Here is a 24,601-nt window from a genome sequence, read left to right as displayed (position 1 = left end):
TAACAACTTTGGATTGTTCTTTATTTGCAGCCACTTAAGTGGCTATAATGGTAAATTTTGTGTTGTGTGTATTTTAGCACCAAAAAAAATTAAAAAAAATTGTCTACCTAGTCATAGATTCAGATATATCCTTCTTTTCAAATATGTTTATTTATCCATTGTGCATAATAGAAGAGACTCCACTACTTTTCAAAAGAATTTTTCTATTTATTTTTCATTTTAGATGAAATGATACCCTCTGAGTGAGTACCAAATAGCCATTGAAAATGTACATTCGCATTGATTTCATGCCAAATATGTGAGTCATGTGATTAGAATTCCCATAGTCTTAAACCCAACAAAGTCTCATGTGCTATCAGACCTAATGCTGTATTTCAAGTGACAGGTATGGAGTAAGGGTAGGAATCAAAGGATGGGTTTTAGAGTTAAGTGGATCTGTATTCTAGCTTTAATACCAGATGTGGGACTTCAGACAAGGTAGAGTAATTTTTTAAATCTCAGTTTTCTCACTAGTAAAATGGGGATAATAACATCTATTTTACCCTCATGTTGTGAGAATTGAATGAGTACATATATGAAAAGTAGTTATCACTGGACTCAGCATATAGTAAATGTTCAATATGGTAGCTACTTTTAAGACAGGCTTATATGTACTTTTTCTAGTGTAATCCTTTTATAAATTTTATTAAATATTCACCTTCAGTGGGAAGAAAGCACAATCATCCTGCCTCAGCAGAATTCTGACTGGGAGAGTGTCTTTTGTTTTTTTAAACATCTTTATTGGAGTATAACTGCTTTTCAATGTTGTGTTAGTTTCCGCTGTATAACAAAGTGAATCATCTATATGTATACATATATCCCCATATCCCCTAGGGAGGGTGTCTTTTGATGTGCTGACTAGATTCTGGCACAAAGCGGTAATTTTGATTAAATGAAGAGGTCATCAGTTAAAACGGTCACCTCCCTATTTCCACAGTCCTCCTTAACCCATCTCAGCTCTCCAAGTACTCTGGAACCTTTTCCGCAGAGGACAGCGATCTAGCTTTCGGTAGAACTCGAGTGCTAGCTCAAGCGCATCTCCTTACTAAACTCATCACGAGTAGGACGTGTTTTAATGACAGAAAAAGAGGTTATTCAAAGTTTATAAACAAAGCCGGAAGGGAGGAAGGAAAAAAGAAGAAAAAGAGAGGATGAACAATAAAGAGAGTTGGTCTTGTTTCTTTAACCACGCTCCAAATTACTGGCTTCAAATTAGTCCAAGGATCCAAACTGTGGGAATGCGGGTCACACTCACTCTGATACGCAGCCAACTGCGTAAAGAAGCTGACATAAAACTCAAAGGAAGTCCTGACTCTTGCAAAAGACAAAGGGTGCACAAAAGATCATAATTCAAATGGGAAACCTGCCCGCTAGTTCCAGCTCAGCCCAAGGCTTTCCACATCTCCTCGACATCAGTCAGTTGGTTGTCAGCTGTACGTCAAGCAGTTTTGCTAAAGGGTTTGAAGAAAACACTTAAGTGTAAAACTTATTCCCTGATCCTCAAGGAGTTTACAACAGCGCTGGAGGGATTAGCCCTATAACTAACACTACAGGGCGGTCAATGAAACGTGACAAACGAGTTGGCAGGGGCCTTGAAGGCAGAGGAATTCACAGTTAGGGATCATTTGGGGGTAGGGGCTTGTCAAGGAAGGCTTTAAGAAGTGGGATGTAAGCTAGGCGCAAAGCAGCAGGTAGGATTTTAGGCGTGCGGGAAGCCGTGACGTTGCAGGTTAAAGACTGACCAGGGCAAGCGGGGATAGTGCGCGGGGCGGAGCCGCCTGACTCTTCGGGCCACGGCGCGTGCGCCGCTAACGCTCACGCCGGGCGCGCGGCCCGTGGGAAGCCAGCCAGGACCCGCGAGCGCGAAACGCCGCGCGCCAAGGCGGGAAAAGTCGGGCGCATGCGCAGCTCGGAGCTTCGGGCTTGCTCGGATGGGGAAGGGGAGGAGGAGTTTCCTAGAGGGAACTTGACCCGTTAGTAGCCGCGGCCATGGCGGCGCGCTTGCGGCCCTCACAGCTCCCTCCGCCCGCCGCGCGACAGTTGGGGCCCGGGTCCCCACGTGTTGGGCTGGGAGCTGTGGCACACGAAGTGCTAAGCGACACTTCGGGTCTTGCGGGCGCAGCGCGGGAGGGCGTCATGGACAAAAGCGATTTACCCCGGCGGGGCGAAGAAGGGTCAGAGGGCCAGCGAGGGCCAGGGCGGACAGCTGCGGCTCAGGCTCCCCTCCACAGCGCGCCCATGGGGTCCATGCGACTAGAGGGCATCTCGGTAGAGGAGGCGATGGTGACCCGGACGCAGCTGCTGGAGGAAGAGCTGAGCAGCGTAAAGGAGGAGCTGGCCCTGTGTCAGGTATCGAGGTGGCCGCCGGTCTTTCCCCTCCACAGCCGGGCCGGGGCCGGTGGGGAAATGCGCCCGTCTCCTTCTGCCTTCGGCTGCCTAGCTGCGCGGGTTTGGGACCCACCCACCTCCGCCCGGAGGCGCCCGGTGCCGGCTCCCACACCCAGCCTGGCCCGCAGCTCTGGGCTGAGGGAGGCGGCCTCGTCCGGCTCGCCGACCTCGGGCTCCCGCCCTTCTCCGGACAGTGGGCGGGCAGGGTCGGCCAAGGCGCCCTGGGTTTGGTTGACCTCACTTGGATCCCACCAAAACGCGCAGTCGCACCCCTACCGCCCCCAAGCCCAAGGTCTGTGTCGTGACTGTAGTGGTACTTGGTGCAGCAGGAGTGCAATCCCTGAGTTGAAATGTGGAATGGGAAAGTGGAAACACTCTTATTGAAATAAAACCCATGGATGAAGGAGCCTGTTTTTAATTGTCAAACCCACACTTGCCCTTGTTCTTAAGTAAAACTTAAGTTGTTAAAACAGACCAATAATTTTTAGGGAGTCTCAGGCTGGGCATTTTCATTCACAGTAGATGATGCTTAATATTTATTAACCAACTAAGTTAATTCCATACTTCTGGAGAGAGAAATCTCATTTTCATCTTGCCTGGGAAAAGCATTTACGAAATCAATTGCTTTAACATTACTTTCCTGTTATTCGTATATACCAAAGATGGCTTGACTACTCATGTTCAGAAAGATTTGATTTTCCTTTATAGTTTTGCATCCTTACCACCATCTCTTCTCCGAATTTACCAGAACCTTTAACAGGGTTGGGTGACTAAATGTTCGGAATTCACTCAACAGTAGATCTTTGAGTCACTCTGTCTTCAAGACAGAACCAATTAAGAACTGCTAAACAACAAGGTAACTTTATAAACAATATCATAAGTTTAGATTAATAAAAATTCCTGAATTTCATTCTCATAATTCTATTGGATTCTTTTGCAGGATTTTACTGATTGAGTCAAGGATGTAAAAACACAGTAGTCTTGTTCAAATTGAATATGTCTTTGCTTAAACAAGTTGAGGAGGTATTATGTGACTGCCTCCTTTTGACTTTCCATTCTCTATTCTTCACTGGGTAAGGAGCAAAGGGATAAATAAAAGACACCAAGGAATTTAAAGCGTTTTGTCATCTCAGTCTTCACCTTTGGGTAGTTTAAAGATGTGAATCCATGATAAAGGGCTTTGTTACTTTGGCAAGTCCTAATCTAAGATGCTGTTTGCCCATATCTTCTACACCCTTTCTCCGCTACCCCTTACTCTGTATTTACCATAGTTATGCCCTGAGCTGGATAAGGAACTAAGATGTTTAGTTTTGTGACTGACTTGATTAAGAAATCAGTCTGTTGGAAACAGCCCAATGACCCTCTTCCCCCAATCCTTTAACTATTATATTCTTTCAAAATGGAACTACGGAAGATGTAAGAATTGAGATGGTCATAGGTAGCCTAGAACAATGGTTCTTGAGATTTTATAGTACTGACACTGTTAGATGATCATAGGCATTCCAGTAATGTGAGATGAGGTTGGCACTATCCCATACCATAAAACTTCAGTCAAATCATACTCCTGCTTTTGGGGAAATTTGGGAGACATAATAATTGAATTGTTTTATAAAAAGCATTTAAGTAATTAAACATTCACTTTTACATTTTTAAAATTAGTTCTTCCACTTATATATTAAGCTAGAAATCACAGTACCCAAGAACACATAGTATTAACCCCTGTGTTTTCCACAGCTCTCAAAAATTGTACCCAAGATAAGAAATTCATTTTACGTCAACCTAGTAAGTAGACACACATACACATGCATATAATTTCAGAAAGAATATTTACCCTGTGTGTCCTGAACTCTGATGTTTTCTTTTAAAATCTATTATTTAAGAAAGTGCTGCTAATATCTACTAAATTAATTTCACAGCCCAGTAATGGGCAAAATGCACACTTTGGGAAAAAGAACCCCACTAATTAATTAGTCTCTGGTCATAAGTTGCAGCTTCATTTAAATTAGTTGGTTTTCTCCCCACGTTTAACTTACAGGAATTCAATTATATGTGCTTGGTGAAGAAAAAGAAAGTGATTCCATGTACCATTCCAGTCCATTGGAATGACTCAGAATAAGCATGTAATAGAAAACAATCTGTTTCAACTGTTTCTCTTAATATGAGTATCTCATCCTACTCTATGTGATTGTGATATTTAAACTTTTTTTCATATGGCCCCAGGTTAGCAAGCAACATACACATACTTAGATGAAGAAAAAGTGGTTGATTTCAGTGTGGGAAGAAAAGTTGTCCATATTGGATTTACTGAGAATAGGTTAGCTTCCAAATCTAGCATTTTCTAAGGAACTTTCAAAGGTACTCCAAAGATCAATTTCAGGTTCATGACAGTCGTGCTTTATTCACTGATTTAGAACCTAACTTCACCATACTCTTAATTTTGATTTTGTATTTCAAGATTGTGGTCTATTTGTGACCAAGAATGGGGTTGTGGGTATGTGTATGTGCACATTTTTTACCACTTATAGAATATCAGATAAGAAAAAGTTATGTATGTGTAATGTATATATGTATAGACACACATACAGGTGTACACACACACACAAATTTATGTATATCTCAAACCATATTTCTCTTTTTAGTCACAGCCAAAAATATTTACTAAACCTATATACCAATTTCAGGTAAAGATATATTATGGCGTTTAAATGAAATATATGTGTATTACTCCAACTTTCATGATGAAATTAACTTTCATGATGTATGTGATGTTGGAATTAAGAGTATATAACTACAGAAATCAACCAGTTACATTTTTTAGTAGACATTTAGGTGTGTTGAAACCTTGTCCAGTCATTCACAAAGAAAAAACAAAATTGGGGGATTTCCCTGGCGGTCCAGTGGTTAAGACTCCACGCTTCCACTGCAGGGGGTGCAGGTTTGATCCCTGGTGAGAAAACTAAGATCCTGCATGCGGTGCAGCACGGTCAAAAAAAGAAAAAAAAATTGAGAACATGTTGTATAATTAGAATTCTCACTGTTGTTAGGAGCTGTATTCTAATAGATGACTCTTTTTGTACAGTTATTTTTCATAATATAATTTAGTGAGTGGCTAGTTTGTGCCATACTTTGTAATTAAACTCTTTCCATTGTTTTCTTTGAGTTCTGGTAGGAAATTAATTTGTTTAAATATAGAAAATAGTTTTTATATGTTTGTTGAATTCATTCGTGCAGTAGAGGTCAATCGAGGGCCTATTATGTTGGCATATACTAAACTAGGTGGTGGGAGAGTAGGTACCCAGTGAAAAAGATAATTTTGTTTATCTGTGTCTGTAAAGTTGATATTTATTTCCATGTTGATAAGTGAAAGTCAAAGCCAATCCACTGCTAAGATAACTCAGACCCAAATCTTCGGGCATTTAGTCAGCTCTCATTGGCTGAGTTTAATAAACTTTGTGAGAAGGAGTAGTATTTTTAAATTTATATTTTAAATTACTTGATTCTGTGTGGAAGTTTTGTAGTAAGAATAAGGCATTTTATAATGAGTAATATTTAAGGATTTTTACTTTTAATTTTTGAAAAGAACATTTTAAATGCCCAAAGGAAAGGAAAATATAAAGATAATATGGTTGGTAGTAGTTAGTTTCCTTGTTTTAATAATGTGTGGAATAGTTTGGAAACTAGTTTTGTGTTTTTTGGGGGCTTTTTTTTTTTGTATATGAAGGAGCGTCTTTTTAATAATTAGAGGTATAATCCACATTGAAGATTATATAGCATTTAAATAACTAAAAAACTTACAAAAACTAATACATATTGTACAATAGTCCCACAATCCATTTGTAGCATTTTATTGCTCACAAAAGAACTTACTTCTTTTTCTCAAGTCAAGTATCACTTATACATTTGAGTATTTTTAGGTGACAAAATCTGAATACCATTGCTGATCATAAATTAATAACAAAAGAAATTAATAACTGAAGTTTAATAGAGAAATTTGGAAATTAGAAAGGTCTCCCCCTAGTGACTTCTGGGTATAAATTGTAGTTATAAATTAACAATAGACTGTTTCTGGAGGAGTCTTTTCTTCTGGTTGCTTTTTTTTCTGGCCTCTATGATAAAAACAATTTAAGGAGAGTTTGTTGTTACTTTCTCCTTGGTGGGGATTAAAGAGGAGATGTGAAATAACCATTAACCATAACAATAGCAAAAAGAAAGAGAAAAAAATGTATAAATTAGTATGTAAAGATTTTTTTCATCAGATATTTATTGATTTCTTACTTTGTCCTTCTAACTGTATTAGAGCTAAGTCCTTTATTAGTAAGTCACACTTAGTTAAGCTGGAGTAACTCAGTTATTTTGTAAATGTTGAAAACCTACTTTTTTTTAAGTTTTTACTTTTGTTAACCTTTCTTAGTATTTTAGGTAGAGGAGTTGAGGTGAAAAATACATGTGACTCTTTACTATTTTTTTTTTCTATTTTTTTTAAACATCTTTATTGGAGTATAATTGCTTTACAATGGTGTGTTACTTTCTGCTGTATAACAAAGTGAATCAGCTATATGTATACATATATCCCCATATCCCCTCCCTCTTGCGTCTCCCTCCCACCCTCCCTATAGTACCCTTCTCGGTGGACACAAAGCACTGAGCTGATCTCCCTGTGCTATGTGGCTCCTTCTCACTAGCTATCTATTTTACATTTGGTAGTGTATATATGTCCATGCCACTGTCTCACTTCGTCCCAGCTTGCCCTTCCCCCTCCCTGTGTCCTCAAGTTTATTCTCTACATCTGCGTCTTTATTCCTATCCTGCCCCTAGGTTCTTCAGAACCTTTTTTTTTTTTTTTTTTGCGGTACACGGGCCTCTCACTGCTGTGGCCTCTCCCGTTGCGGAGCACAGGCTCTGGACGCACAGGCTCCGCGGCCATGGCTCACGGGTCCAGCCGCTCCGCGGCATGTGGGATCCTCCCGGACCGGGGCACGAGCCCATGTCCCCTGCATCGGCAGGCGGACTCTCAACCACTGCGCCACCAGGGAAGCCCCCCCTTTTTTTTTTTTTAGATTCCTTATATATGTGTTAGCATATGGTATTTGTTTTTCTCTTTCTGACTTACTTCACACTGTATGACAGACTCTGGCTCCATCCACTTCACTACAAATAACTCAGTTTTGTTTCTTTTTATGGCTGATATTCCATTGTGTATATGTGCCACATCTTCTTTATCCATTCATCTGTTGATGGACACTTAGATTGCTTCCATGTCCTGGCTATTGTAAATAGAGCTACAGTGAACATTGTGGTACATGACTCTTTTTGAATTATGGTTTTCTCAGGGTACATGCCCAGTAGGGGGATTGCTGGGTCATATGGTAGTTCTATTTTTAGTTTTTTAAGGAACCTCCATACTGTTCTCCATAGTGGCTGTATCAATTTACATTCCCACCAACAGTGCAAGAGGGTTCCCTTTTCTCCACACTCTCTCTAGCATTTATTGTTTGTAGATTTTTTGATGATGGCCATTCTGACTGGTGTGAGGTGATACCTCATTGTAGTTTTGATTTGCATTCCTCTAATGATTAGTGATGTTCAGCATCCTTTCATGTGGTTGTTGGCAATCTCTATATCTTCTTTGGAGAAAAGTCTATTTAGGTCTTCTGCCCATCTTTGGATTGGGTTGTTTGTTTTTTTGATATTGAGCTGCATGACCTGCCTTTATATTTTGGAGATTAATTGTTTTGTCAGTTGCTTCATTTGCAAATATTTTCTCCCATTCTGAGGGTTGTCTTTTCGTCTTGTTTATGGTTTCCTTTGCTGTGCAAAAGCTTTGAAGTTTCATTAGGTCCCATTTGTTTATTTTTGTTTTTATTTCCATTTCTCTAGGAGGTGGGTCAAAAAAGATCTTGCTGTGATTTATGTCATAGAGTGTTCTGCCTATGTTTTTCTCTAAGAGTTTTATAGTGTGTGGCCTTACATTTAGGTCTTTAATCCATTTTGAGTTTATTTTTGTGTATGGTGTTAGGAAGTATTCTAATTTCATTCTTCTGCATGTATCTAGCCATTTTCCCCAGCACCACTTATTAAAGAGGCTGTCTATTCTCCACTGTATATTCTTGCCTTCTTTATCAAAAATAAGGTGACCATATGTGCATGGGTTTATCTTTGGATTTTCTGTCCTGTTCCATTGATCTATAGTTCTCTTTTTGTGCGGGTACCATACTGTCTTGATTAATGTAGCTTTGTAGTATAGTGTGAAGTCAGGGAGCCTGATTCCCCCGGCTCCATTTCTCTTTCTCAAGATTGCTTTGGCTATTTGGGGTCTTTTGTGTTTCCATACAAACTGTGAAATTTTTTGTTCTAGCTCTGTGAAAAATGCCATATGTAGTTTGATAGAGATTGCATTGAATCTGTAGATTGCTTTGGGTAGTATAGTCATTTTCACAACGTTGATTCTTCCAGTCCAAGAACATGGTATATCTCTCCATCTGTTTGTATCATCTTTAATTTCTTTCATCAGTGTCTTATAGTTTTCTGCATACAGGTCTTTTGTCTCCTTAGGTTTATTCCTAGGTATTTTATTCTTTTTGTTGCATTGGTAAGTGGGAGTGTTTCATTAATTTTCTTTCAGATTTTTCATCATTAGTGTATAGGAATACAAGACATTTCTGTGCATTAATTTTGTATCCTGCTACTTTCCAAATTCACTGATAAGCTCTAATAGTTTTCTGGTAGCATCTTTAGGATTCTCTATAGTATCATGTCCTCTGCAAACAGTGACAGTTTTACTTCTTTTCCGATTTGGATTCCTTTTATTTCTTTTTCTTCTCTGATTGCTGGGCTAAAACTTCCAAAACTATGTTGAATAATAGTGGTGAGAGTGGGCAACCTTGTCTTGTTCCTGATCTTAGTGGCAATGATTTCAGTTTTTCGCCATTGAAAACAGTGTTGGCTGTTGGTTTGTCATATGTGGCCTTTTTATATTGAGGTAAGTTCCCTCTATGCCTATTTTCTGGAGGGTTTTTATCATAAATGGGTGTTGAATTTTGTTGGAAGCTTTTTCTGTGTCTATTGAGATGATGGTATGGTTTTTTTCCTTCAGTTTGTTAATATGGTTTATCACATTGATTTGCGTATGTTAAAGAATCCTTGCATTCCTGGGATAAACCCCACTTGATCACGGTGTATGATCCTTTTAATGTGCTGTTGGATTCTGTTTGCTAGTAGTTTGTTGAGGATTTTTGTATCTCTGTTCATCAGTGATATTGGTCTGTAGTTTTCTTTTTTTGTTACTCTTTTGTTTTGAAGAGCTATAAGATAAGCTATATCTTATCTTATCTTATCTTATCAAAGATAAGCTATAGGATACAATCCAAACTCTACCAAGGCAAGCTATAAGATAAATCTCCAGATAACATTGGTTTCAGGGATTTTGTAGTTTCATCAACATACCTTTTAAAAGAGCACATAATGTTACATAGTTTAACTTTTCCTTCACCAGAGGTTTATGACATGTAATTTCTCTATATATTGACATTTCTTGTCCTTAACTGAAATCATTTTAATACCTAAATGCTGAATTCTTGCTTCTAAAAGATAAAGTATGACATATAAGAATAGTTAGGTAAGGTAGTACGTTGCAGTACTCCAGCTGTCAAAAGTCTTTAAAAAACAGTCAAACAAAATGAAAGATTTGAACATTAAAAAATGAAAACATAAAAATTTAAGAAGTAAGTATGGGTAAATATATTTCCAATCTTGGAGTAGAGAAGGCCTTTTTTTAACTTGTAGAAGAAAACCATAAGCCATAATGAAAAAGATAAGTTTGAATATATAAAAATAATAACTACCTTTTCCCAAAAAGTCTCCATCATAAATAAAGTCAAATAAGCAACAACATACTGGAAAAAAATAATTGTAACACATTTGGTAGACTTAAGTCCAATTTTAAGGTTTCCAATGACATTTCTTATATTTAATTGGCAGAACTCAGTCACAGAGCCCATAGGCAAGAGAGGCCAGTCTTAGTTGGCAGCAAAGATCAAAAATGGTTTCTGTTACTAAGAGGAAGGGGAGAATAGATGATGTCACAGAAGTAAAACCAAACAAATAAACTACCAAACAAATATAGTATTATAAAATGAAATGTGATTTGAAAAAAATAATTAAACAGGGTAAGGGGTTTCCAGAGATTTGTGGGTTTTGGTGGCTATAAATATAGTAGTTAGGGAAGACTTCTCTTCTCTTGAAGAGGTAACATTTAAACAAAGACTTGAGCGACGTTAGGTAATAATGTACATGAAAATCTGGTAGATTGTATATTTAAAAGGACCTGGTACAAGTAGAGCCAGAAGGTCCCTGTGAACAAGAGGGTGAGTGATAGATGAGGCTGGAGGACCAGATGTGTAGGGTCATGTGGCCTTGGTAGAGTTTGGATTGTTTTCCTAATCTGATGGAAATCCACTGGACGATTTTGAGCTGTAAGGAACCCAGGGGACCATTATAGGGAGCTAGGCAAGTGGTGGAGTTGACTCGTAGTAAGATGGTGGATAGTACTTGTTCCACTTGTACTAGGTAGAAGTGTTCAGAATTGGGATATATTTTGTAGGTAAGGCTAATAGGATTTACTAATGGTTTGGTTATGAAATGTGAAGAAAGAGAGCAACCAAGATTGACTCCTAGATCTTAAGTTTTTAAACAATAAGTAGGTGGTGGTGTCATTTACTGAGATGCAGAGAGGGCAGGTTTGTAAGAGGGTAGGAAGTCAAAAACTTTGTTTTGGATAAATTAAATTTGAGATGCCTATTAAGAATTGATAATATAGAGGACCTTGAAAAATGATTTTAGCGTTATGGTGGGGAGGGAAGTCTGACTGGAGGAGGTTACAGAGTGAGTGGGGAGTGAGGAAGAAGAGACCATGATTGTAGGCAGCTGTTTCAAGGAATTTTGCTGAAAAGGGCAGCTGAAAATGGAGCAATAGTTAGAGGACAGTCTCATTTTAGAACAAATTTACCTTAATATTCAGCCCTTCAGCATTTGCACCCTCAAATGTGAGTAGGAGAAATAGTAAAATAAATGTGGGTTACCAGTGTAAGAACTTTTTAAAATAAAGCTTTCCCGTTATACTTTTCAAGAATCTGTTTTATAGTTATAGAACTAGGGATCAAGTAATTACGTTTTTCATTTTTTAATTTAATGCAGTATCTTGCCTTCTCTGCTGTAGCTACAAAGCAATGAATTTAAAATGTCTTTTATTTCTTTAAGGCTGATAAAGAATTCGTATGGTCTTTGTGGAAACGTCTCCAGGTGACAAACCCAGATCTCACGCAAGCAATCAGTTTGGTTGTGGAAAGGTGAGTTTCCAAGTTATTTTTTTCATCAGTATTTAGTTTGTTGAATTTGTTTTTCTTCATTATTAAAATTAACACTTGGCATTAATCCCCTGAAGAGATTCATTTGATTTCCAAAGGAATGTTGAGCATGATATTATAATTACTGGATTTATTTCAAGGTGTGTCAGTTTGCTAAGTACAGCTAGGCCTTATCTTCTACTCATATTCTGACATATTTGGGAAGTTTGCAGGTAAGAGAGACACTTTGTGTGTATGTATTTGTGTGTGTGTGTATATTTTAAGCTCTTACTACTCAACTTTAAAAATTGGAGAAGTTCCTGTTGTTTGGCTTCAGAGACTGACCCTGTACGCAACTTCCTAGACATGATCCTTCCTAGACATGGCTCAGTTTTCCCCTAAGATAATTGCAGTGTGTATTTGAGAGCCTGGGTTGACCTTGCCAGAGTAGAGTAAGTGTTCCGGAATAGGTTGAGAGATTTCCGTATTACCCTGGAGGGGATGCCCAGTCATTTAACTATAGATTATTGGGCCTCTCCTTGGTCATTAGAAACAGTGGAGTGATGCTGGGTACTTCTTATCAAACATTTGGTATACAGTAGTCTCATGACACGTAGATAGCAATTAAAACACTTGCTTTCCTATTAAATGGATATCATTATATTTCCTAAATGAGAAGCTAAGCATATGGTTGCCTTTTCTTTTTTTTAATTGGAATTATGATTATATAATCTGAATATCAGTTTTTGATAACTTGAAGTATATTCACCTTTGGAGTCGCTAGCCCTGGGATCATTCTAATATTGTCTGGAATTTGACTTTGAAAAATCTATGATACATACCCATGGCTAATTTTACCATCCTTGGTTATCGTGAAATCTTAAAACAGAATAATTAGTTTCTTCTCATGGTCTTGTATGTCTAATTCATCAATGAGATTTTCCTTTTGATGATCAGAATTAAGTATTTTGTTGAAGTACCCTTATTAGTTCCTCAGTCATTCTAGAGATTAAATGTGATCACTCTCAGTTTTACTGTTTTTTAGCAGAATAGGACTTCAGAAGATATATTCTTGGGATTTCTTTTGTCATTTCTGTGATTCTTTCATTATCCTCCTCTCCTTTTAGTTGTATACATTTTTCAACTTTCTAATTTATTTTTTACAACTTTCTAAAGCGATTCTTAATTTTCCCTTTACTCTTGGTTGAGACAGAACCAAATAATAAATTATTGTTAGGTCATCTTTCTCATTCTTTAAGATTTTTATTTTTCACATTTTATAATATACATAATATGCGGTCACATAAAAGTATATCAACAATTTATAAATAAATATACACATATATTTTGGGGTGGGTACTCAAAATCCTTTTGCTCATAAGATATGTAATGGAAAATTTTGGAGATTACTGCTTTACAGCTATAATCTTGAAAATTTAATGTGCATAAGGTATACTTGGAAAATTTCTTTTTAAAAATTTTTTATTTTTAAAAATTTTTATTGGGCTATAGGGGATGGGTTGAGAAATATCTCTGCAAGTTATGCCCTACTAGGGAAATGTCCATTCTAATTTTCCTGGGATAGCTTTTGGAGCTTTTTCTTTTTCTTGGAGCTGCTGCTCTTGCTGGCAGCAGCCTCTTCAGGTCCACTGCTGAGTGGCTCCTCCTTGGAAGAGAATTTCCTCTTTTCCTTGGGGACTGGAAAATTTCTTAAAATGCAGGTCTCTGGAACTTTCCCCTGATCTACTGAATCTTTAGGGATGAGGCCCAGGAGTCTTTAAAATAAGCTTTCCAGGTAATTCTGGTGTCCATAGATCTGATGTCCAGGTAATTCTGATGTCCACAATGAGATACCTTGGAATTTGAATTGACTTTTGAAATTGGAAACTTGTAATTTGCATTTATAATTTTATAATTATGTAAATATTATTTCCTTGAGAACCATGTAGTGTGTTTGGACCTGTTGATAAGGGAAATGGTATGACAAAAAAAGAATATTCCAAATATCAAAGTCAAATAGAATATCTTTCTTTATAGTCCATTAATTACCCAAATTATGCTACATTTAAGTTATTTTATATTTGTGCCTTGGTCTTCCTGGACAACATTTTTTCCCCCTGGAATTTCTAATTGCTTTTCTTTTCTGCTATTTCTTAGCATAAAGAATGTCAGTGTTCAGACATTTGAATAATGGGCTGAAGACATTCTTCCTTGGGCCCTTTGGTTTATGGTATGAATTTTGGCCAATTGCTTTCTAAACCAACTCATAGCTGCCATCCTCGGATTTCTTCTTATTGTACTCCTGAACTAGTGCCACAGTTTCTAAGATCCTACGTCTTCCTTTTTCTTTTGTTGGATTATATTTTCAAAATTTTTTTCTCAGAAGGGATGCATAAGTGGTCCACTTTCTGACTCCTTAAGTACCTAAAATGTCTTTCTTTTGTCCTTATGTTTGGTTGATACTTTAGCTGAACATAAAATTTTAAGTACATTTAATTTCCCTCAGATTTTTTGAAGTATAGCTTTGTTATCTTCTTTTAGCATACAGTGGTGTTATCAAGTGTATGTGTGATCCCAGTGCAAGTGAGATTCTTATTTCTTTCTAGGTAGCTTGCTTAAAGTTTTTAGGATTTTCTCTTCATATATATGATATTTTAAAATTTCAACATCATCTTTTAATTTGAGTCTTTTAAAAATTCAAACTTCTCAGCCTTTGTGGGTTCTTTCAATATCAAGACTGGAGATTTTATTTCAATTGAAGAAAAATATGATTCTCATATTTTCCCCCTTGTCTGTTCTTTCCTTCTGTACTCTGTTAGAGATTGGACCTTCTGAACTTGGCCTTCTTTTCTGTCATATTTTCCATCTTTTAGTTTTGTCTCCTGAATGGTCTTCTTACATTTTCTTCCATCAGTACATGGATTTTTTTCCATTTACCCTATTTAGTTATTTGATTTTTTTTTAGTTTTAGAAATCAAAATTTTACTTCTAAGAAATTTCTTATTTGATGTTTCCTTTTTCATAGCAGTCTTCTTTAAAAGGATAAGTTTTTAATCTTTGTGATTATAATTTTTAAGTTCTTCTCTGTTTCTTACATTATCTTTGTTTCCTGTTGGGTAACTTCTGTTTGTTCCTACTCTTTTACTTTAATGCTGATAGTTTTCTTCAAGTGTTTGATGATTCTTTACTGACTGTTCATGTTTTTGTATGAAGGTCTATATTGCTTAATGTAGAAATGTTGCTTTTAATGAGTTTACTTTGCATTTTTATATAACTGTTACCAAGAGGCTTCTCATCTGAATGAAAGGATTGACTATGGGCATTGTGTAAGAGAAGGGAGGGGACTATCAACAAGCTTTCCTGAGGGATGTATGGCAAATGGGCTTCACTGTACAGAATGAGAAGTAGGCTCTTAAGTCAGTCACTTCTCTGATTGTATTGTTTGTCCCAACAACCATAGTAGGGACCTTTTTCAGGAACATGGTTCTTTTGAAAGTAGCCTTGGGCCATTTGTTATAGGCAAATACTGCAGGTAGCTGTTCTGAACATGGATGAATGGGAAGCCCAGATTTTTGATTAATGGTTCCTTAGTCATCTTGATTCCTGTGGACTTCTGCTCTCCATACTTACTAATTGGGTAATTAGAGCCTATCTGAGCCTCTTCCAGAAAAAAATAGCTTCCTTTTCCATTGTAGACACTATTTGGATTTTTCTCCTCTGTGTTTGTCTCAGTGAGTCCATCCTTCTGTCTTTCAGATATTTGTCCGTTTTGAACCCTTTTTCTTATTTCCAGGCTAATAGACTCAAGGCAGTGTGATTTGGGCAAGTCAGTGACATGTTGTCAGTTCATTATTTTCAAGACGAATATAATTATTATTCAAAAGAAAATAATATTTTTAGAGTTACAATATATTCTATTATTTTGATATGCCATATTATTTAATCAGTGTCTTGTTGTTGTACATTAAGGTTCCTTTTTTTATGAAAATTGTATGATGATGCTGTGATAAATGGCCTTGTGGATAAAGCTTTGCCAGAATCACTGGTTTTAACCAGTGGTGCCAATGACATAGTAGATGGAGGCTGGGATTGCTAAACATCCTGAAATAAATAGGATAATCCCGCTCAATTAAATAACCCTCAGAGACTTTGAGGGTTCAGTTCCAGACCACTGTAGTAAAGTAAATATTGCAGTAAAGCAAGTCACACAAATTTTTTGTTTTCAAGTGCGTATAAAAGTTATGTTTACATTGTAGTCTATTAAGTGTGCAACAACATTATGTCTAAAAAACAACGTACGTAATTTAAAAATATTGCTAAAAATGCTGTCATCTGAGTCTTCAGAGAGTTATACCCTTTTTTCAATAGTAACATCAAAGATCACTCACTGATCACAGATTATCATAACAAATATAATAATGAAAAAGTTTAAAATATTGTGAGAATTACCAAAATGTGACCCAAAGACATGAAGTAAATTTTGTTGGAAAAATGACGCTGGTAGACTGGCTTGATGCAGGGTTTCCACAAACCTTCAATTTGTAAAATGCAGTATTTGTGAAGCGCAGTAAAGCAAAGTGCAATAAAATGAGGTATGCCTGTACTGCTTCAAATGCCCTTGGTACCCATTTGGAAAAATGCTGGTCTTATCAATAATTCTTTACTTTTTTGCCTTTTTGGTACTCTATTATAATGTCCTTGTAAGTTTTTTGGTGGGGTGTCTGTTTACATATTTTTGTTTTTTGTGTGCATGTGTTTTTATTAAGGAAAATTTTAATTTGATGCAAGGGTAGAGAGAATACACTAATGAACGCCCATGTTTACTCATCAACCAGCTTGGACAATTATCAGCACATGACCAATCTTGTTTCATCTATAAACTTCTACTTCCTTTCTGCTCCTCTGCTCCCTCTACCACAGTGGATTATTTTGAGGGAAATCCCAGACATCCTGTTATGTTACCCACAATTCCATTGGTGTTTACAGTCAGTTCTTGTTATTCACAGGAGTTATGTTTTATAAAGTCATGTGAACACTGAATTAGCAAACATGGAAATATTGCTCCTAGGGGAGATAAAGGATTAAGTTCCTATGAGCCTCTGGTCACAACATTTTGTCAACTGATCAACATATAACCTTGCTTTACATGTGTTTCTATTTAAAGACATCTTATTTAATATATATTGTTTATTTATTACTATTGAGCTCATGACCAATGGTACTGTAACTCATGCCTGAACACAGTTTATCTAACACAATTTTTTCTCCATATGCAAGTCACAGCCTTCTTGCACCTAGGAACACTAGACAGCACTTCAGCACTATGCTTAGTGGTCATTTGAAACAGTGAAATCATCAACAGAAGGGCAGAAATGTGAAAAATGTGGTACTAGATAGACCATGAGAAGAATACTTGTTTATAGTATGAGAGCTGAAATAAGAAGACAGAGCATCCCCTTGTTTGACCTCAGCTGGGAACATGTGGTTCAAGTGACTTAAATTTTTCACCACTTTCTGCATGTCTGCAAATGACTGAAAAAGTGCAATGGTATTGATTTTAGGCTTAAAATAAGTTTTAGTAAGTAGGAAAGTTCACGAATTCTGAATCTATGAATAAGGATTGACTCCATCTCTAAAAGATAAGGCCTTTTGAAAACATAACCATGATATCTGTATCATACTTAGAATTCTATAGTTATTCCCTAATGTAATAAAATATCCAGTTTTCAGATTTCTCCAATTCTCTCGTAACTTTTTTTGAAAGATGGTTTGTTTCTATGAGGACTCAAACATAGTCTACCTACTGAGTATACAGGTTCCTTTTCCTCCTCTCCGTCTTTCTCTCTTTTTATTTGCAACTTATTTTTGGAATCAGTTGGATTATTTATCCTGTAGAGTTTCCCACATTCTGGACTTTTTTGATTATAATCTTTTTTACTCTGTAATTATCATAAATTTTTAATGAGACCTAGAGGTTTATTCAGTTTCAGGTTTGATGTTTTGGCAAAGAAATCTTCTTTGGTATAATATGATTCTTACCACATCATATTAGGAGACACATAATGTATTATCCACATCTCTTTTTTTTGTGTTGTTAAGTTTGATCACTGGATTATATCTCTAATTTAGAATAGCCTATACTCTTCTTTTCCTTCTTTTAATGGATAAGTTTGGGTAATGTTGCCATCTTAACAATGTTAAATCTTCTATATTATGAGCATGGGATGTTTTTCCAGTTACTATTTGTTTGTCCTAAAATTGCTTTCAATACTGTTTTATAGTTTTCAGAGTATGTTTTGCACCTTTTTGGATAAATTTATTAATATTTTATTCTTTCTGATTTTATTATAAATGGAATTGTTTTCTTAAGTTTATTTTCAGATTGTTTAGTTTAAGTGTATAGATTACAATTGATTGTTTTACATTGATCTCTTATCCTGCAACTGTGCAGAACTCATTTTTCAGTTCTAAGTTTTTGGGTAGATTCCTTAGGATTTTCTACTTACAAGATCATGTCATCTGCAAATAGAGATAGTTTTGTTTCTTCTTTTCGAAACTTGATGCCTTTTATTTCTTTCTCTTGGCTACTTGCCCTGGTTAGAATTTCAATACATTGTTGAGTAGAAGTGGCCAGAGCAGACATCTTTGTCTTATTCCTGATCATAGGGAGAAAGCACCCACTCCTTCACCATTAAGTATAAAGTTATCTCTCAGTTTTTCATAGATGTCCTTTAGCAAGTTCAGGAAGTTCCCTTCTATTCCTAGTTTGTTAAGTGTTTTTATTATGAAAGGCTATTGAATTTTGTCAAGTATATTTTCTGTATCTATTGAGATGATCATGTGCTTTTTGTTTTCTATTTTAGTGATATGATTTATTATAATAATTGATTTTCAGATGTTAAACCAACCTTACATTCCTGGAATAAATTCCACCTGATCATGATACATAATTCTTTTAATATGTTGTTGGATTTGGTTTGCTAGTATTTTGTTGAGGACTTTTGCATCTGTATTCATAAGAGGTATTAGTCTGTAGTTTCCTTTTCTTATGACGTTTTTGTGTGTTTTTTGTATCAAGGTAATACTGGCTTTATAAAATGGGTTGGGAAGTATTCTCTTCTCTTCTATTTTTTGGAAGGTTTTTTGAAGCACTGGTATTAATTCTTCTTTGAATGGTTGGTAGAATTCAGTGGTGAACCCCTCTAGCCCTATACTTTTGTTTGTGGGTAATTTTTTTTTATTACAAATCGAATTTCTTTACCTATTACAGGTCAACTTGGGATTTTATTTTTTCTTGAGTCACTTTTGGTATTTGTGTTTTTCGAGAAATTCACCCATTTCTTCTAAGTATCTAATTTGCTGATGTACAATTTTTCATAGTATTCCGTTATACTTCTTTTTAGTTTTTATTAGGTTATTAGTAATATACCCTTTTTTATTTCTGATTCTGGTAATTTGAGGCTTTTCTTTTTTTTAATATTGTCAGTATAGCTAAAGGTTTGTCAGTTTTGTTGATCTTTTCAAACAACCAGCTTTTGGTTTTCATTCATTTTCTGTATTGTTTTTCTATTCTCTATTTCATTAATTTCATCTCTAATCTTTATTCCTTCCTTCTATTTGCTTTAGGTTTAGTTTACTCTTATATTTTTCATTGTCTTATGGTAGAACATTAAACCTAATGTTGACTTAGGACCTTTCTTCTAGCTTAATATAGGTATTTATAGCTATAAATTTCTTTCTAAGCACTATTTTAGCTGCCTCCCATGCATTTTGATATTTTGTCCCTTCATTTTTACTCATCGTACAGTATTTTCTGATTTGTCTTTTGATTTCCTCTTGACCCATTGCTTTTTTAATAATGTGTTGTTTAATTTCCACACATTTGTGAGTTTTTCTATTTGACTTCCAGTTTTATTCCATTGTGGTCAGAGAACATATTTTGCATTATTTCTAACCTTTTACATTTATTGAGTATTTTAAAAATAGTCTAGCATATGGTTTATCCTGAAAATGTTCCATGTGCACTTGAAAATGATATATATTTAACTGTCATTTTTTAGAAGAGTATTCTAATGATGTCAGGTCTAGTTTGTAGTATTGCTCAGGTCTTCTATTTTCTTGTTGATCTTCTGTCTAGTTGTCTATCCATTATTGAAAGTGGTTATATTGGGATTCTCCAGAGAGCACAGAACAAAAAGGATGTGTGTGAATGTATATATAGAAAGAGACTTATTATAAAGAATTGGCTTATATGATTTTGGAGACTGGCAAGTCCACATCTGCAGTGTGGGCTGTTAGGTTCGAGACTGGGAGAGTCGATGGTGCAGATAAAGGCAGTCTGCTGGAGATTTCTTGTTCAGGGAGGCTGGTCTTTTTGTTCTGTTCAAGCCTTCAACTGATTGGATGAAGCCCACTTACATTATGGAGGGCATTATGCTTACTCACAGTCCACCAATTTAAACATTAATCTCATCCAAAAATACCCTCCAAGTTGACACATAAAATTAACCATCACAGTAGGATATTGAAGTCTCCAACAATTATAATTGAATTGTCCATTTCTTCTTTCATGTCTGTCATTTTTGCTTCATGTATTTTGGTCCTCTGTTATTAGGTATGTATATGTTTATAACTGTTATATCTTCCTGATGGACTGACTCTGTCAGGGACTTGTTATAAAATGTGCCTCTTTTTCTTCAGTGACTTTTTTGTTTAAAGTCAATTTTGTCTGATATTAGTATATTTACTCCAGCTTTCTTGTGGTTATTATTTGCAAATTGTTTTTCTTATCCTTAACTTTCAATGTATTTATGTCTTTGAATCTTTCTTTTGCATTACGTAAATATTTTCTAATGTAGCATTTTAATTTAATGAATTTTTCACTATATTTTTTGAGATATTTTTTTCTTTTAGTTAATGCTCTAGGGTTTGCTATATGTATCTTAACAAAATCAGCTTCAGATTTAGCCAAGCTTAATTCCAGTGATATATAGAAACATTACTGAAATACAGCTATATTCCCTTCAATCCCTTTGGTATTGTTATACATATTATCTATTAATATTACAAAACAACAATGCATTGTTATAATTATTGCTTTATTATTCAGTAGTCATTTCCTTAGCCCAATAGAACTTTGCTACAGCTGACCTCATTTATGCTGTTATTGGCAATTATATTACACATATGATACATTTTTTATATGTTTTGAGCCTGTCGATACATTGTGTGCATATTATTTTAAGCAGTTGCTTTTCAAATCAGTTAGGAGAAGAAAGTAGAAAGAAAACGTACTTTTAAACTTTTGTTATGTTTATATAATTACTTTCACCAGTAAATGTTTTCACATGTGGATTCAAATTATGGTCATCCCTCAATATCCACAGGAGATTGGATCCTGGAACCCCACAGATACCAAAATCCTAGGATGCTCAAGTCTCTCATATAAGATGGTGTAGTATTTGCATATAACCTATGCATATCCTCTGTAAACTTGAAATCATCAGCATCTCTAGATTACTTATAATAACTAATATAATGTAAATGCTATGTAAACAGTTGCCAGCACATGGCAAATTTGAGTTTTGTTTTTTGGAACTTTCTGAAAAATTTTTTTTCAAATATTTTTGAGTTGCAGTTGATTGATTCCATGGATGTGGAACCCATGGACATGGAGGGCTGACTGTACTGTCTTGGTTCACTTGGTTCTTTTACAATTTCTTTCCCTTTTTGATTTTCTCTATTTGGTGTAATATCCTTATGATACCTTTCTTTACTTTTTAAACCATGGTTTCCTTTAGTTTTGTGAATATATTTATAATGGCTATTTTGAAGTCTTTTTTCTTTTTCCCAAGTGTGGTCACTCTCCCAGATAGTTTCTGTTGCCTGCTTTTTTTTCCTGGTGTCTGGGTCATATTTTTCTGTTTCTTTGCATGACTTATAATTTTTTTGATGGGAAGTGGTTGAGACATTGTATTGTAGCAAATTTGGTTACTGTTCTGCACCCTTCTCCTCCAAACTTGTTTATGTGATTGGCGACCAACTGGATTATTTTAGTAAAGTCTCTTTCCCCTCCCACAATGTTAAGTCACGGATGTTGCTCCTAAGGAGGGTGCAGCTTTGGGTATGCTCACAGTCACCCTAGGCTGACAGTGATTTTGGCTCTCCTCCTTTCTTTTCTTGACCACAACCAGTTGTTAAACTTCACAAATTGGTGGCTGATTGCTCAATTGTTTTCAACAATGCCCTAGAGCATAAAATGCTCTAAAAACCAATTTAATCAAATTGTGGCTCCTTTGATATTTCTGAGTCAGTGTTTGATATTATTTTCCACCCTTGAAGGACTTCTTTCATCTGTCTTATAACTCATTTCTCTCCTGCAAATCAGCAGACCTACAGTTTAGCCTGTATCTTAACTCTCCTTCCAATTGCTTTCACCATAACCTGACTCTTCTTCAGAGTGCCTTTAGGCTTGAACTTCTCTACACTGTGATGCAAATGAAGTAATTTCCCTTTGGGAAGAGATTAGGATCTGTGTGTTTTATATCCTGCCTCTCTACCCTGTATTCCCAACCAGGCAAAATCTGAGCCAAGCCTCTGGAGCTGGAGGTGGGACCATATGATACTTCTCTGAGTGATACCTCCGTTCTACGTGCTGATTGCAGTAGTCTTACGTTCTCTTGGCTTGCTTCTCCTGGTGTGGGACCACTGTGTCATAAGCTGGGGCAAGGGAGTTTGGGTCTCCAGCATTCTCACTGCTCTGCACCTGAGGTAGAACTTTTATTACACAAACAGAGGCTGGGCAGAAGAATGGGTCCTCACGGCTCAACTGCACTTGCCTAGGACTTGGCCTCAGCCACAGTTACCTCAGGGATGGGGAGGGTTGGGGAGGGGAGGATGAGAAATGGTGATATGTTGCTCTTCCTAGGAAAAAAGGTCTCTGACTGGGAACCTGGGGGAGATGGAATCTTGTTGTCTTGGCTACAGCGATCTGGAGTCAACTCTTCACCTTGATGACCTGGGAGGGTAGAAGGAGGGAATGATCTTGGTTCATACCATAAGAGGCTTTAATTTTTTAAATAACAGTCACCAGTTTCACTAGGTGGTAGATTAGTGAGCTCCTCACACTGTCATGTGAGAAGTCAATCTCCCAGTGTTTGTTCTTTTGAGCTGCTAAATTCTGGGGTAATTTGTTATCTAGCAGTAGACAACTTATACACTGGATCAAAAGACCTATACAATTATACTTGTTAAATACTGCCAAATTGTTGTGCCAGTTTGTACTTCCACTAGCAATGTAAGAAGGTGTCTATTTTCTCCACATCCTGGCCATCACATTGTTTTCAAATTTTTGTATCCTTGTTTATCTGAAAGGTAAAAAATGATATTCTGAAATAGGTTTTACTTGTGGTTTTGTTATTATGTGTGAGTGAAGACTAAGAGCCATTTTATATCTTTTTCTGTGGACTTCTTATTTTATATATCTTTCTGTGTCCCTTACCTGGGCATTTCTAATTCATGTCCTATGGTGCTCTTCAAATTCAGTATACTATCTCTAGAACTTATTGGCTTCTCCTTTGAGTTTTTTTACTACCTAACTTTTTCACTACCACAAACATGCCATTTTCTTCCTTTTCTTTAAATTTCACATCTTAAGGGTAATCTTTGATATCTTTTGGTCTCTTTTGAACAGAAAATCAATTCCCAAGTTCAGTCACTTTCTCTTTTGCAGTGTCACTCAAATACAGTAATTCCTCTGTGTCCTTAACTTCCAAACCCTCCATCTAGGCTCTTAATATCTCAGCTCTGAACATCTTATTGATTTCTTTCTCAAACATCAGTTCTGTTTTACATCTTCACTTTGAGACAAAGCAAGAGATAGGGCACCAAAAAATTTATAAAATTCTAGGACCTTTTAAATAGATACCTAGAGGAAACATTACCTTTTGGCATGGATGCCTAGGGGACACCAAATGTTGCAAGGAAATAGGACTGTGAGATTTAGAAATGCATGGCCATCATTAAAACAGCTATCTCTAGTACATTTACTCATTCAAAAAATATCAATTGTGTGTTGTGTGAGTGTCAGACACTATTCTAAAAGTTAGAGAAAGCTCCGTGTTTGGCTGTTAAGGAGTACTGTCTAGTCAGAAAGATATTTGTAGAAAGAGACAATTTGTTATAGAGTTTGCTCAGTAATATGATAAATGTATTCATATTTATGTAATTATTTCTTTCCTTGATCTGGAAAAAGATGTAATAAGAATTATCACTAATTATCTTTAGGTAGAAGTTTATGTTGCTGAAAATAAAACTTTGATTTTCTTAATAGAATGATATAATACAAATAGAAAACATTTGTGTATATTATATTTTCCTTATGAATTTATTTGTAGAAAATATTACTTTCTATGATTTATAGATACTTGAGATTACCTGTATTTTATGAGTTTATTATGAACTGCTGCTGCCAAAAGCACATTTTGGATATATCACTTCTTAATTAGCCCTGCAAATCTGATTTCCTTGCTATTATGTATAAACTCTCACTTAACAGTATCATTAGTGTCATAAGAGTACAACCACTGTATTTTAATTTTGAATGCGTAAGGAAACATTACAACTTGAATAGGTAGGAATGATAAACATTGAAGAATCAGTAATATGGAGTTTCAGAGAATATCAATACATTAGGAACTTGAATTGTTCAACTTTTCTTTGGATAACTAAAAAGGTATTATAGTGATTTTTGTGACTCAGCCAAATTTGTGCTTCAGAGAGAAACTTCATCCTGACTTTTAAAATTAATAATACATTACTTTGTCAATAAAGAA

The 24,601-nt window shown here is 36.0% G+C and overlaps 1 protein-coding gene across 10 annotated transcripts in view; it reads left to right on the top strand.

Moving 5' to 3' along the window:
• The first annotated feature begins 1,979 nt into the window (after positions 1 to 1,979).
• Positions 1,980 to 24,601, top strand: part of CNTLN (centlein) — a 330,872-nt gene continuing 308,250 nt past the window's right edge. For 6 of the 10 annotated variants that reach the window (XM_033858063.2, XM_073806097.1, XM_073806096.1 and 3 more), the window contains exons 1-2: positions 1,981 to 2,388; positions 11,683 to 11,771. In XM_033858063.2, coding sequence (XP_033713954.1) covers positions 2,029 to 2,388; positions 11,683 to 11,771 — 449 coding nt within the window. In that variant the 5' untranslated portion in view covers positions 1,981 to 2,028. Of the gene's footprint in view, positions 2,389 to 11,682; positions 11,772 to 24,601 lie in introns of all 10 variants that reach the window. The other 4 variants (XM_019934875.3, XM_033858062.2, XM_019934873.3 and 1 more) reach the window with 1 other exon arrangement.

The sequence above is a fragment of the Tursiops truncatus genome, chromosome 6 (genome assembly GCF_011762595.2).
Source record: "Tursiops truncatus isolate mTurTru1 chromosome 6, mTurTru1.mat.Y, whole genome shotgun sequence".
NCBI classification, from domain to species: Eukaryota; Metazoa; Chordata; class Mammalia; order Artiodactyla; family Delphinidae; genus Tursiops; species Tursiops truncatus.
Note: the sequence above shows the minus strand (reverse complement) of the source record. Positions and strands in the feature narration are given on the sequence as shown.